General features: G+C 42.0%; 1 protein-coding gene across 1 annotated transcript in view; it reads left to right on the top strand.

The window, feature by feature from the left end:
* Myo16 (myosin XVI) overlaps positions 1–15,346 on the top strand; it is a 394,733-nt gene that overhangs the window by 111,470 nt on the left and 267,917 nt on the right. The window contains exons 7-8 of the mRNA XM_026399873.2: positions 7,101–7,176; positions 9,497–9,650. Coding sequence (XP_026255658.2) covers positions 7,101–7,176; positions 9,497–9,650 — 230 coding nt within the window. The remainder of the gene's footprint in view (positions 1–7,100; positions 7,177–9,496; positions 9,651–15,346) is intronic.

Raw genomic sequence — 15,346 nt, 5'->3', positions numbered from 1 at the left:
TTGTTTGGAGAATGTTCCAGTAAAGACAACATTGCTTTGACAACATTTCCTGTAGAAAAGGGTTCATTTATTTGGTATGCAAAATTAACAGACTATTGAACAGTGCTTCCATCAGGTAACTGTGTGTGAGAATGAGTGGACTGTATAAGAGGCTGTGGCTGCAGGGAGGTGAGGCTTTGACCTCAGGCTCCAGCACCCCAGGCCTCCTGGCCACAGGAGGTTGCAGCTCAGTGCTGAGGACGCCATCAACACCAGTTCTCCATTTCTAGCATGGCAGCAATCGGGGACACTCAGGGTTGGAAAACTTATGTTACTAAAAAATAGAGAATTCAACATGCAGGCAAGTCTGGTCGACTGGAACACAACGTGGAGGGCTTTGCTAAGGAAATGGTCATCAGTAAATTATCAAAATGTCCTGCAATATTCAGGGATTGCTTCTTGAAGAAGCTACATCTGGAAGCATGTGATTCTTATTAAATTGCAGCAGAATGCTACCCTAACTTGAAGGAACTAGGCTTCCATTTTACCTGAATTCTCATTTTTTCCCACTGGATTTTTGGACTGTTGATCGGAAAGTAACACTTTAAATAGTAGTAAGTAGATTCCTTCTAACTATTTTCATAGGATAATGAGCTCTCAGTTAATAGGACTAGATTCAATAAAGCTTTTAAAAGAGACAACTTGGATAAATATATTGTTATTTTTGTTCAAAAAGTCTAGTGATTTTTTTTATCAGAATCCAACATTTGAGTCTTATTTTATCTTATTTCTGATCAAATTATGAGTTGGTGAATCTTATTTATTGTTTTTTATTGTGTTTTCTGGTTCTATGGTTTTTATTTGATTCTTTCTTATAAACTGTTTTGTTTCTGAGAGATTATATTCTTTTATTGGTTTCAAGAGGATTTGTAGTTGCTGATTGAAGCATTGTTACAATGGTTATTCAAAACCATTCCTCTGTCAGTTAATCATCTTTTCTGGTTTACACTGTATCTCCTGATCTTGTTATGACAGATGATTTCAATTGTATCTTGCATATTTCAGGGTTTCAGAGTCTCATTTCTATGTAAATCTATTTCAGCAGGTAGTCACCATGTTGAGGTCTAGCGTGCAAATCCTGACCTTTTTTTTTGTTGGGGCCAGGGTGTCAGCCGGGCTGAGGTTCCCATAACAGGTTAGTCTAGTCTTTAGATCCTTTGAGGTGTCATTTTGGTCTCTTTTTTAACCTAATGCCCTTGGGCTTCCACTGGCTGCTCGTGGAAAGGATGTCCCCAGGCTGGGCCACCCCTTGCATCTGGACCAGACAGGGAAATCTCCACAGGGACAAAACGACTTCCAAGCTCCCCTGTGGGGATGTGATCCTCCTGTGGGCATGCCTCGTTGAAAGACAGCACCTGCCCTGGCCCTTCATGGAATAAAGATCCCCTCAGAGGAGTCTAAGGAGGGGACAGACACAGGGGGAATGGATTTTCTGTGTGGAGTGCTATAGGAAAGAAATGCAAGGACAATATGGAAACTGTGCAAGTGAGTAGAGAGCCTCTGTTCTGTAAGATGAAGACAGAACTATTCGCTTAATGAGAAATCACAGTTGAACTATAAATAAATATCAGTAATTTATTTAGTTTTATACCTTGGATCTGTCATGGTTGCAGAGTTGGAGACATTCCCTTGTTACACACAGAACCTTAGCCATGAGCCAGAGTGTGGGTATACTAATTCAAGTGGGTTACAAATTCTGAATTTCTGAGGATTTTAACATTGTATTTTCTGCCTTAATGAGGTAATCAGTCTCTTCTAGAGCCAGAACTGGGACTGAATGGTAGCTGTGAGCATGCATTGCTACTTCCCAACTTTTTAGAGAGCCCCTGTGAGTGATCAGCAAGGAGTTAATGTTGCCCATTTTAACTGGACTGAAATGCAGATGTCCCAAGAATGAGTAAAGTCAGGATCCAGCAACTCGTGTGTATTCAAACCTCACATAATTAAGGTTTCCTTTGCACACACGTGTGCTGTGAGTATCAGTCTCCTCTCTGCTGGAGGCTTTGCTGGCTCTCAGCTCTTCCCAGAGTGGAGATGGATCGGCGTTGGGCTGCACAGTCTACCTGGTGCACTGAGGAAGTTCACCTAGGAGTCTCTTGAGGTCAAAGCAGACCTTCCAGAGTAAAGGGGTCAAGTCCGCACTGGCCTCTCTGGGTGCCGACTGTGATCAGGACGGAGCTCCTGAGCAGAGAGGATTCCTCATTCCACGCATAAATGTTCACTTTTACAGGGCTGAAATAAAATGGAATTACTTTTATTGTTGGGGATTTTCACGTAGAAAACGTTTTGCTTTTGTGACTGGAATGATTTCTGCAGATAGAGGGAGAAAGGTAGATTGTTGGGAGATGGACAGGTTTTCTTGTGTTCTGTAAAGAGCAACATAATTATTAGACTCTGACATTTTTTACAAAGGTATAAAATCTTTTGGGTTACTACTCTTTTTTCTAATTTGTGAAAAATGGAGTCATATTTAATTTTTGACTTCCCTTCTCTTTTTTTCTCCCCCCCACCTCATTCATTACTTCCTAACTTCCTTTTCTTCTTCCCCATGGTTTAAAAATGAGAAAATTGGGGCTGGGGTTGTGGCTCAGCGGTTGAGCTCTCACCTAGCACATTCAAGGTCCTGGGTTTGATCCTCAGCACCACATAAAAATAAATAAAATAAAAATGAGAAAATCTTTAATATTAAAGATCTTTGTTGAGATCTTTAATATAAACAAATATCTTTATTTTACCCTCTTGGGAAATGTGATATATATACCTTATTATATATATATATATATATATATATATATATATATATATATATATACCTTATTTTTCAGCTCGGAAGAAAACTTCTCTTTCTTTAGTAAGCTGTATATTTGGAAATCAAAATAAACTTCTAAATATAAGCACTCTGCTGTAAAAAGACCTAGTATTACTGAAATAGTTTGTGTTCTGCAAAACAAAACACTAATTTTGAATGGGCGTGTGGGGATTTTAGCAAAGGGCACACCACTGAAGACCTAATCCGTTGTGTAGCGAGAATTCTAAAAGGAGCGGTCATTGACATTTTGGGGATTCTTGGGCAGGAAGCTCAGAGTGGGTAAAGGATGCCACTGAAAATATTACAGAAGATAAAACAAGGAACCTGAAGAAGACATTCGTATTTGAATAGGATGATAAGACAAGAAATAGAAATGGAAAACACAATTAAGAAATGAGAAAAAAGAATTAATACTCCAAAAGAACCTCCAAATCAATTTTTGGGGGGTGGGAGATACTAGAGATTGAACTCAGGGGCACTCAACCACTGAGCCACACCCCCAGCCCTATTTTGTATTTTCCTGAGAGACAGCGTCTCACTGAGTTGTTTAGGGCCTCACTTTTGCTTCAGCTGGCTTTGAACTTGAGATCCTCCTGCCTCATCCTCCATAGCTGCTGGAATTACAGGTATGCACCACCATGCCCAGCTCCAAATCATTTTTAAAAATGACAACCACTGGGTGAATTTACTAAGGTTGTTCACAGTATCATTACAAACAGAAAGTATATGGCAAAAGCATATACATACTCACTCACACACTTACAAATACATGTGTGCACACATATCAAATGGTGTGTAAGACTTCTGCCCTGAAACACTACAGAACATTGCAGAGGTAGTTGGGGGCCTGCAGAACACAGAGGTCCGCGTGCTCAAGGTGAAACGCTGGATGTCCTAAGTACTGGGGAGGCAGAGACGTCTTTGGTCTAGCCCTGGACCCTGTCCTTGGGTTGCCTCACAAGGGGGAGCTTTGCAGAGATCAAGGATGTGGAGCTAAGACTTTCTTGGATTATCCAGGGGGGCCAGTGTAGTACGTGGGTCCTTGAAAGTAGGGACCTGATCCTGGCGGAGTCAGAGGAGACCCTAACTGTGGAAACGGCCAAGAGAAGTACCGTCCCTGTTCTGAGGGTGGTGGAAAGGTCCTGGAGCCAGGGAGCATGGCCGACTCTGTGAGCCTCACATCCAGAGCAGGTCCAGCCCTAACCCCGAGGGGATCACCGTACCACCAGCACCCCGATGTCAGCCCAACAGTCTGTGTCAGGCCTCACCTACGGAGATGTAAGGGGTTCATCGGTATTGTTTAAGCACAGCTGTGTGTTCATTTGCTAAGATTATCATATAAAACTAACAGTATCCGTGTGTGGAGGGGGTAGGGGGTGGGCGGATTGAATCCAGGGCCTTCCACATTCTAGGGAAGTTTCTACCGTTGAGTTATAGCCCTTGTTCTGTTCTTTTGCCTGCCTGCCTTCTTCCCTCTTCCTCCTCCTCCTCCTCCTTCTGTTTTTTTTTTTTTTCCTCTTTCTTTTTTTGGAGAGAGCCTCACAAAATTGCCCAGGCTGGCCTCAAACTTGTGATGCTCCTGTTCGGCCTCCTCAGTAGCTGGGATTGATTACAGGTGTGCCCCTGGCTAGTTACACATCTGTTTGAAGCCATCCCAGCCATATCCTATCTGTCCTTCCTATAGAAATTGAAAAATTAATCCAAGAACTTAAATAATAAAATTCAGACTCTTTTCAAAACTTTGTGTGAGAAGAACCTTTAAGTAAGATGTTCCAGGTCTTAATTGTGGTGCTGGTTTCAGGTTTGCTCAAATACAGAAGTGCATACTTCTTGTCTGTGCATTTTGTTGAATTTAGATTTTTAAAAAGCAGTATCAAAAAATGCAGCTAAGAAGTGTTTAATTTCCAGCCCAACAGCTGAGTTGAGGTCTCCTAGTTTTGTGGTTTGATTCCATTATTTTGGTGCCCTTGCCTAGGAAAAGTGGCCGCCTGCCAGCACTTAGCAAATGAGAATGATGGTGATGACTTTGTATCACAGAAGTACGAGGCATCCCAGACCCCTCTGTGCTCTATAAACCAAAAGAGAAATCATAACAGCAATTTAAAGACACTTGGAACAGCATTGCAATGAAAGAAATATCTTGTCTATATTCTATATGGAATAGAGGGAAAAAAAGGGTTTAATGGAAATCCACAGCCTTCCACATTGTAAAACATAATAGATGCTTGCATTATAAAATGTAGTTTAAAAATTAATAATGAGTGAAATGTTCAACTTATAAAATTTACAGAAGTCTAATAAAATAAGAGAGAATTAGAAATAAAGATTTTAAAAGAACAAGAAGTGTTGAAATATAATGTAAAGGTAGGGTGTAGTAGAAAGGATCAACAATACTGAACCTTGACTCTTGCAAGGATTTAGATGAACCAGATTCTAGAAATATTTGTCCAGAGAGGGGGAGAGAAACAAAAGACCACAAAAACTGGCTGATGCTGTGCATGCAGAGGAAACAATAACCAGGTAAAGAGCACAGCTCTTGAAAATACAGGAGGGGAGAGGCAGAGCAAGGACACAGCTGTCTTACAGCATCTCTGTGCGGTAGAGAAGTTCCAGTCGCCGGGTAGTTTATAAAGTACAGAAACGTCTTTCTGACTGTTCTTAAGACAAGTCAACCAGGATCAAGGTGCTATCAGGTTTGGAGTCTGGTGAGGGCCTGGGGCTCTGCTTCCAAGATGGTGCCTCAAATGCTGTAGGCCAAATGCTGTGTCCTCACCTGGAGGAGATGAAGAGGTGAGAGGGATGAAAAGGATCTGGATGGCAGCCTCCAGACCTTTTGTAAGGTCATGAATTCATTTATGAAGGCAGAACCCTCCAGCCTAATCACCCCTCATGGCCCCATCTTTTAATGCCTCTGCAAGGGGGATTAAAATATAGCATGAGTTTTGGAAGGGCCGCAGCATTCAAACAGCAACAATCACCAACAGTGTTGTGATGACAAATTTGAAAGCTTCAAACAAAAATGGCAAATCCCCAGAAATCACACCACAAGGATTTGATTCTAGAACAAAAAGAAAGCCAGACAGATCCTATAGCTACCATCTCCAACGCAGCACCCCCTTTAGCCAGTGATCCATTCTCCCATGGCAGAATCTAGAAACTTTGAAATGTCTGACAGTAAAGTCATTGCAGGCAGGTGGAGCCACAGGGGCTCTTGTTTGGAGTGGGAGTGTTAAGTTGAAAAATCACTTTTGAAAAGAATTGGAGCCATCCCATGATGTTGGCCCTGTCTCCCTGTATTCTGGCACTTTTATTCTTAAGTACACACCACCTGCCTGTGTGCACCAGGAGAGATAAGCAGGAATATTTATAAGAACGTTATTTGCAAAACTAAATAAACAATTACAAGTAGCTTGAATGTCCTCTAAAAGGAAGGTGAATAAATTGTGATATATTTCTACAATGCAATTCTACATAGTTGGGAAACAGAATAAAACAGCTTAACTCAACAACTCCCATGATTCTAAAAAAATGTATTGGTACGCCTTGAAAGCAAGACATAGAAAAATATGTAGGCCAGGGTTGCATTTTCTATTATGGTCATAAAAGATTAAGCAATATGTTGATTAGGGATCCTTCTAGACGTGTTTGCTAACCAAATGAGGAAAAATACTAGTAACCCAAAGTTCATCCTAGTGATCAACGTGGTGAAATAGGAAGGGAGCAGTAATGGGGAGAAATACACAAAGACACTACCAATGACAGTTCTAAAAGTTGGGGTCATTGAAAGTTATTTAATTACCAATCTTTCACATTATATAAATAATACATATGCACTTTGTATGATATGCATGTTTCAATAGATATAGAAATCTCTCCTTGAGCTCTTCACTCTTATAACATGAGATTGAGTTTTCCTAACTGTAGAATGTGACTTTAGATTTATAATGTCCTTGTTATGAATGGACAATACCAATAAGTTGGACTTTGATGAATGGATAAAACAAAAACAAAGCATCATGTGACATATAATGTCTTGCATAAAATTCCCTAAGAGAAACTTGAACAGTTTAAAGTATCCTCTTCAAGTCCTAAACAATGAAACCCTCATGCAATAAATGTTTTTTTCTTCTGAATACATAAATTGCTGAAATGGTGCAAGTATGTGGCATTGTCTGAAAACGAAGTGGCCTTTACTAATGACTCCCCAGTGTCTGGCAATGTGTTTCCTATTTCAATCATCTTTACGTTTCAGACAAACCTGGTGAAACTTCTTTTGCTGCATCAGGCGAACCCAAACCTCGTGAACTGTAATGAAGAGAAGCCCTCAGGTAGGTGCTGAGTGGGGCTGGACCCCTGGGAGTCTCCTGTCTTCCTTTAACCCTGACGCTGCTCAGCTCCTTCGCACAGCTAAGGAAGGAGAACTGGCTGCAGCTGCAGCTTGGTGAGACCTCTGCAGTCCACGCTCAGGCCACAACCTCCTGTGCATCCCAAGGTGACGTCAGGAGGATGTCCAGGAGCACGTGCCTGGTCCCGGTTCCTTTCTTGCGTCTCATTACTCGTGCATTGAACTTCAGGCGGTGATTCACTTGGTGCCATTTACTTTAAAATATATTTTACCAGTATTTTATTACTTTCCTATGATACCAACCAAATATGTGCATATTTGTTATGGTATTTTAAAACAATAATAGTATTTTTCTGCACATATATTTATGCCACAAGAAATGGAGACTAACACTCTCATGCTAATTTAAAACTTTGAAATACTGACTTAATATTATTTTTTTAAATATATATTTTTCATTGTAGATGAACACACAGTATCTTTATTTATTTTTATGTGGTGCTGAGGATCGAACTCAGTGCCTTATGAATGAGAGGCAAGCGCTTTACCACTGAGCTATAGTCCTAACCCCTTATTTATTTTTAATGAATATTGTTTTGAAAGTTTTTATAATTCTTTTTATCACTCCTCTTTTTATATGTTCATATACTTAATTAATGGATGCCACGTTAGTTTTGTAGATTTTGGAATTTAACAAAGTAACTACTCATTATTAGTTCCATAATATTAAAAACAGAGGAATTCCAAACACAAAGAGAAAAGTCCTGCATAAGTAACATAATAATACAAAACTGTTAAAGGTAGCAGTTGATCTGAACAAATACATCGGTATTTTCCTTGTTGCTAGACCTCCTTTAAAGTCCTTTACACTAGAGATTTTATATTTAATTACTTATAGGAGCATGATTAACTGTGATAAACCTGCAATTTAAGCCAGGATGAGGGATTTGCTTCATTTCTTATTTAATGGAACTAAGCTTCATTGTTTAATGTTTATTACTTTGTCTTTTCTGCTAAGATAAATAGAAGATCTAACAATACAATTATAAATGGAGTAGTAGTCTCAAAGTTTACGATCAAGCCAACATTAAAGAAAGTCCACCTTAATCCTGACATTAACTAGAAAAGGGTACCTAATAACAAATACTGGAAAGGTAAAGAAAGTCATAGTAGCCTGTCCCCCATCTTTAAAAAGGTGCATTTCCTGGAGGAGGGCACCGCCTCTGTACCTCCTGCTCTGTGAGGAGAGCACCTTGTCTCGTTCCTACTCAGGGCTTTTCCCAGACAGGGGAAGACGTGACCCTTGGGCAGGTCACAGAGGAGCGTGAGGACAGAAACTGGACCATGGGATGGCTGAGTAGATGAGTCCTCAGCAGGACTGCATTATATTCTCATCACTTTGCACTTCTGGAACTTGGGGTGACAAGACAGAATGTTAGGGGAGAGCGAGCATCAACAGAGCTCCAGGGTGGGATGGGAACCTGGTCTCCCGACATGAGGAAGCAGAGCTCCTCCGGCTCTTCCCAGGTGTGCTGTTTAATCTGAGGCAAGTAATGGTCAGATTCTGGCATCCTCTCTTCTTATGGCGCCTGAGTTACCTTGACCAGTCCACCAAGCCACGGAGCTCACATTTATGGTTTAGAGAATCACAGGGGCTGAAAAAGGGTGTCTGGCACCTCTGGCTCTTCATTGGTGTTAATGTGAACTTCTCCCCAGGATCTACCAAGTGTCCGTGTCAGTGGTTGCTAAGTATAAATTAAATTGCTGTGCATCTATATTGTTGTCCAGATAGATTCAGATATCACAGTTGGGTGTGATCTGGAAAGAAATGTATTAATTATGTTTCCAATGGAACAAGAAAGATCATGGCGAGGCCAGATCCACTGTCAGATAACACGGCTGAGTTATTTGTACATCTCTGCGATTAGTCCAATTGAGTTGCATCTAGGAGGTGTTTTTTTATCAAAACCCAGGCTTGCTGAAGTGTTTCACTGTGTTGGTCCACGCTCCCCAACGTGCAAGAAGAGGCTTACTAGGATGAAATGGCAGGTCTTCCAAACCTAGCTCCTCCCTGATCTTCTGTTTTATAGTCACCAACCAGTGCAAGTTGTCTTTATGTTGCTTCATTTGTGGTTAAATAGGTCACCGATGTAAGATAGTTTTTGAAAATGTCCCCACTGTAAACACTTGCTCTATTCTATGAGCCTGGTAAGCTCAGTGTTCAAGCCTCGTCTGAAGGACGGAAAGTGGGGACTCCGTGCCACCACTGCGGCTGTGTCTGACCGTCTCACTGTGTCTTACAGACATCGCCGCCTCTGAGTTGATCGAGGAGATGCTGCTGAAAGCCGAAATTGCCTGGGAAGAGAAAATGAAAGAGCCCTTCTCTGTCCCTGCCTTAGCCCAAGAGGAGCCCTACGAGGAGATTGTGCCCGCCCTCCCCGCACTGTCCAGCAAGCTGTAAGTGTCCGCTGCTCCCTGGGAAGTGCGGACTCCCACCACCACTCTCTAGGGAGCTGTCGCCTCACTGCCAGCCACAAGCCTGTCTCTCCACTAAAAGTCAGAAATATTGAGATGTTGATCACATGTTTACCAAAAAGTAGTGGTCAGCAGTGGCAGCTGAGCACAGTTTGAGAACCCCTGGCTTTTCCTAAACATCACCGTTTTAGTTATCGGCTCCACTTCAGGAGTCAGGAGAGGCACCGGGTTTTAAACACTCTGCTAGACTCTAGCTAAACTCACCCTGAGGGTCCCAGGCTGCCCTGACTTTCCCAAAGAGGAAATGAAAACACACAGATGTCCTTCCTTGACATGAAACTGATTGTTCTTGTCTAAAGTATCTCCCAAGATGCTTGGTTGCTTGAAAATGCAAAATGCCAGAATGGAAATTGCTATTGGGTTCAAGGTCTGAAAAGGAGACACAGATAGCCCATGATAACACATTCCAATTAACGTTCAGGTGGTTGAGGGAGAAGTGTTTGCTTAACTCACGAGACAATGATCAAAGTTTCTCTTCCAGAGCTCCCGTTCACCTGCATGGATGTGTGCATATTGTGTGGATATGTCCATACAGGCGTTAGCACGTGACTTTATATTCTATACACACACACTCACACATAGCACATGCCCACACTATACTAATCCCTAGGGACCGAAAGTGGATTCGCAGTTTCCAGGGCAAATAAGGAGTGACTGCTCATGGATGAGAGATTTCTTTGGGGGGGGGTGGAATGTTCTAGAAGTAGATAGTTGCAGTGGTAACACCAATTTGTAAAACTGTAAGAGTGTAAAAAGTGTACACTGACTGTACATTTTGAAGATGTGGATTTTATGCTCTGTGAATTGCATCTCAAAAACAGAGGAAATCAGTACATGAAGAAAGAAAAAACATTTCCAGTTGAAATGAAATGTGCTGCATTCCAGCAGGGGGCCTTGAGGGATCACTCTTTTCTCTGAACCTGATTCCTGTCTGGCAGTGAAGATCATGTCTAATGTATTTGAGGACGACAAATAAATATGCCTTCTGGGTTTCCAGCCATCTGAGAAACAGACAATGAAGACAGGCAGAACCCACCTGATCATCAAGTGGGCACACTGGAGAATGGCTAGACAGGCACCACGCTTGCACCATCACTCAGGAGATTCACCCACTCAGCCTGCGAGCCAGATAGGGCTCCCGAGGGAGGTTCCCCGACAAGCCTCCAGCAGGGAGGAGGGGCAGCTTGTGCACTGAGCAGGCAGGTGTCTCCGTGAACAGCAGAGGGACCACAGGAACACTCTTCCCAGATTCTTCTTCAGCTCCCCAGGGGTGGAGGGAGGCATAGGATTAGCATGACTCAGTCTCCCTTCCTGGAAAAGAAGAGAGCATTTGCGGAGAGTGTCACAAGGCCATCATGATGCCCAAGTGAACCCTGGGGAGACTCTCACTTCAGTGCCTGCCTCCCAGGCGTGCAAAGCTCTTTTAATTTGAAACTGCTCTGGGTAATAGACAGGCCAGAGTGCAGCATCCCCTAGTTAATGCTAAAGTATGTTTGCCTTGGGTTTAATATTTTAATCCTGTTGTAAAGGAGCTTGGTTTTTAGGCAGAGCAGAGATCTTTCATAAACTGCTGTCTTCTGTCTTCAAAGCCCTGTTGAGGTTCTCTCATCTCCCAGCCACGGAGCTAGGAAATGACGCACAAGTGTCTGTCTCCCAGCTGTGGACCTCAGGCCCTGACTGCTGCCCACAGGGTCACTCTCCTGTGTTTTGGGGTGGAGGTGGGGGGAGTCAGGGGATGGTGTCACACGTGTGAGAGAAAAAAAGAAAGCCTTAAAACTCAGACTCAGGCTGGGCCTGCTGGCACATGCCTGTACTCCCAGTGGCTTGGGAGGCTGAGACAGAAGAATCGTGAGTTCAAAGCCAACCTCAGCAACTGTGAGTCACTAAGTAACTCAGTAAGTTATTAAGTAAAATACAAAAGAGGGCTGGGGACGTGGCTCAGTGACTGAGTGCCCCTGGGCTCAATCCCTGGTAGCAAAACTGCCTCAGGCAGGCCCAGAGCAGGGGAGCTGGCCAACCATGCTGAACCTCTGAAGCCGTGAGCCTGAAGTGAACTATCCCTCCTCTAAGGTGTTCTAGTCACAGCAGTGAAAACAAACACACCACACTGCTCACATTCTTGTGTCACTGATATCACCGAGAAAGAGGAATAATTCAAATATTTGCTGTGGAAGGATTTTATTCTCCAAATGTAAATATGAAAATTAACACCCAACATGGTCCCACTCTAAGGATGACGTTGCGTTGTAGGCTCCCAAGTTAGGAGATATTAAAATGAAAACAAGGTTGTTGTAGATAAATATTAATCATTGTGTCTGTGGCATTGTTTTTGGTTTCTGTTTTATTTGAAAAATAAAACAGACCCAAACAACCAGAGTCTTCCCAATGCTTTTCACTTTTTAAAAAATCATTGACTGAACAACAGATTAATTAGTTTATAAATAGACTGATCAATCAATGACTTATTTGTTCCACACAATTAGGTAAATGGCCTAAGTACATTTTTTTCTCATTGCATCCTGATCAAAGCTTGGAAATTTTGAAATACATTACATATTGAAATGTTGCCTGCTTTTCTTTGTAATCTACTGTTATCTTTCTCTAGAATTAGAATCAAAAATTAAACAAAAAAAAACCCTCAATGATAATATTGTTTCACTTAACACTATTTGTCGCTGGGTCCCTCCTCTCTCTGCTTCCTGGCTGCCAGGAGCTGAACAGCACTTCTCCCTGAGAAAATTACAAGTTGACCTGTCTCGTTTATAGGTCACGCCTAAGAACTTTTGAAATTCTTTTAATAATTCTTAATTGTGACATTTTACCTCTTTACTTTCATTGTCATTAGAGAACTATAAATAAATACAAAACAGAAGAAAGCACATTTCAAAAACACAACTTGTTTTAGTGCAAAAAATTCAAAAATTTCTATAATGTTTTCTCCAGGTCTTGTTTTTGTCTGAGGAGAAACGTGAGTGTTTGAGGATTCTCTCTGTTGCTTATGAAAGACAAGACTTTCTCAGAAGCTGAAAAAATGTGTGTGTTGTTGATAATAATAATAATAATAATAATAATAATAATAATAAGTATATATATTTATAGTGCTTACTGATTTAGTGTATTTAATTTTACAGTGGTGCTTGATTTGGACAAATTTTTGAAATGTGTTGGGAATTTTCCTTTATGAAAGAAACCAGAAAATTAGCATAATTACAAGAAATATATATATGTTTCTTTGAAAAATCTCTCACATGTCATTTAAAAGGCAGGGTTTCTCCCACCCCAGTTATTCACAGTCTGAGGCTCACCCTGGGTCTGGGAAGGAAGCCGACTATATTTCTCTGCTTGCTTCAAGGTCGCTTCTGTTTTCTGCAAACTTTCTTGCTTCTGTTTTCTGCAAACTTTCTTGCCTGCATTGACTTGAACAAAGGCTTTTGTTTGGTGACAACTTCAGTTCCACTGGTTTAAACCAAGTGCATCCTTGAGTACACTGACAATCTGAATTTTAAGTATGCTTCCTGGTCTTCCAGCGGCTTGCAGAAACCCCTTGGCTTTAGGAAAGTGCAGGAGAAATGTAAATGCAAAGAAGAAGTGGAAAAGCAAGTAGAGATTGAAATATGAGTGTTTTCTCTGTGGTCAATTTCTCCTTAAATTCATTATTTTGCCCAAGAAAGAACTGTGCATATTCACTGATAGGAGAAGCATAACATTAGAAAGACTTTCACAAACCATTCCACATGACCTCCTGCAAGAGGGAGCGTTTGACTTCCATTTCCTATGGCCTTAGAGATGTAAGTTTGTCCATGTCTTAGTGGGTCTTTGCTTTTTTGAGAAAGTTTGAATTCTTGCTGTTTAAATATGGCCCACGAGTCAGCAGCATTTCTTCACGTAGGAGTTTGGAAGAAATGCTGACGCTCAGCTGCACCCAGGCCTGAGCGCAATCTGCACTCTGAGTCATGTGCACATCAAGTGGGAAGCTCTGTCTAAACTGGAGGCACATAGTCACTGTATTAAATTGCATCCACTCTTTTATGTGGTCCTTCCTCTGAGCCATGGTTGCTGTCCTCTCCTCTGTCCACTGAAACCCAGCTTCCTTTCTTTAGCATTATAAACCTGATGTATTCCTTTTACAACTTCCCAGAATGTTCTGCTTAAATTTTAAGAAAGAGTAGAATAGTCTACCCTATAATCTCAGCACACATGTCAAATGCCTTTCTCACTGTGACTCTTCTTTATTGTTCTGTAAGGCTTTGTGCAGTGAATCATGATTTGGTCATGATAAAAGTTTTAGTTCCACCATGTCCCATTGTTGGAAGCAGCTGCCCGTCTTCAGATGTTTAATGAATAGGAAATTCCTGTTATTGGGTTAGCTCATATTTCATGTTTTCAAAGATCTCTTCTAGCCAGTTAAATTCTTAAGGTCACTCTGTGTTGCCTGACTTTCAAGTTCATGTCTGAAAATATGCGGGTTAGATTTAACACCAAAGGTCCTTCCATCTAAATACCCTGTATCTACAAAGTTGGACTATTAGGCATCCTTTCTCTTCTTTAAGCTTGCATGACTCTTCCTGAAATCCGTGCTTTCCTCCCCTCTGTTCCTTCTTGACCTCTGACTGGGAGTCTCTCTGTGTTGTCTGTTCTGGCCTTGGAGACCTCCCAGGGTCCCTTTACCATCGTTGTTGCTAATGAAGCAGCTGCTGTAGGATGGGCCCTCTGGGGTGCAAAGGGAGAACTCCTCTTCCAGGATTTCTCATGGTTGAGAAGTTTTGATAGGTGCCAACTTGTGTGGCCACCGGTGTGTTTCATGGAAACTGAGAGAATCCATGCAAATTCTGCATAATGCCTAAGCAGAGTAGATTGTTCAGAAACTGGGTGTTCACTTTATGACAACCACACTGTCCACAGCTGCTAGCTTTGCAGTTACTGAAGTGCTTTCCATGGGAAATTTAGTACTACAAATGGCACCTAAAGTGTTTTTTATTACCACGTCTATTTCATATATACCGGTGTGCAGCTTGGAGCTTCAGTAACTTGACCCATGTCACACACATGGGCTCAGTCTTAGCTGTTTAAGGGAGGTGACCATGTTGATTTGCCATTCTGAGCTCCTGATTTGACTTTAAAGAGGAAATGGTGAGCTGAGCCTCGATGCTGTTGTCAGCTTTCAGTGTGGAACATGGTTAACCAAGTGGCCTGTGGCTTCCTGCTAGCCGGGATGATCATTCAGGGTGATGGCTGAAGAAGACAGTCTTAGTCAGAAAGAAATTCCCCCCCCCCCCCACGGCAGTGATGGCATCCAGGTCCTGTGCAGTACAATGGCTGTCCGTTCGCCTGTCAGCCAGAGCGTGTTGAAATGGAAACACACGGACCATTATTCTCTGTCCTTAAGTTCCTCTTGAGTCAGACTCCTTGACCTTGCTCTCCCAAGAGTCTGAGCTCCCCATGGTGTGGGTACCATGGACAGAGACTCTTGAATCTCCAAGTCCTCTTTCAGATCCTGGCTCTGCCATTTCCAGGCTCCATGACCTTGAACCATTTACTCAACCTTGTTGGGAGGTTTTGCTCAAGTACAAATGTGGGCATGGCACAGCAAGGGAACTGACTGGGCTTTGTCCATGGTC

This window comes from Urocitellus parryii, chromosome 2 (genome assembly GCF_045843805.1).
Source record: "Urocitellus parryii isolate mUroPar1 chromosome 2, mUroPar1.hap1, whole genome shotgun sequence".
Taxonomy (NCBI): Eukaryota; Metazoa; Chordata; class Mammalia; order Rodentia; family Sciuridae; genus Urocitellus; species Urocitellus parryii.
The sequence above is the reverse complement of the archived record's forward strand: the minus strand, read 5'-3'. Positions and strand labels throughout refer to the sequence as shown.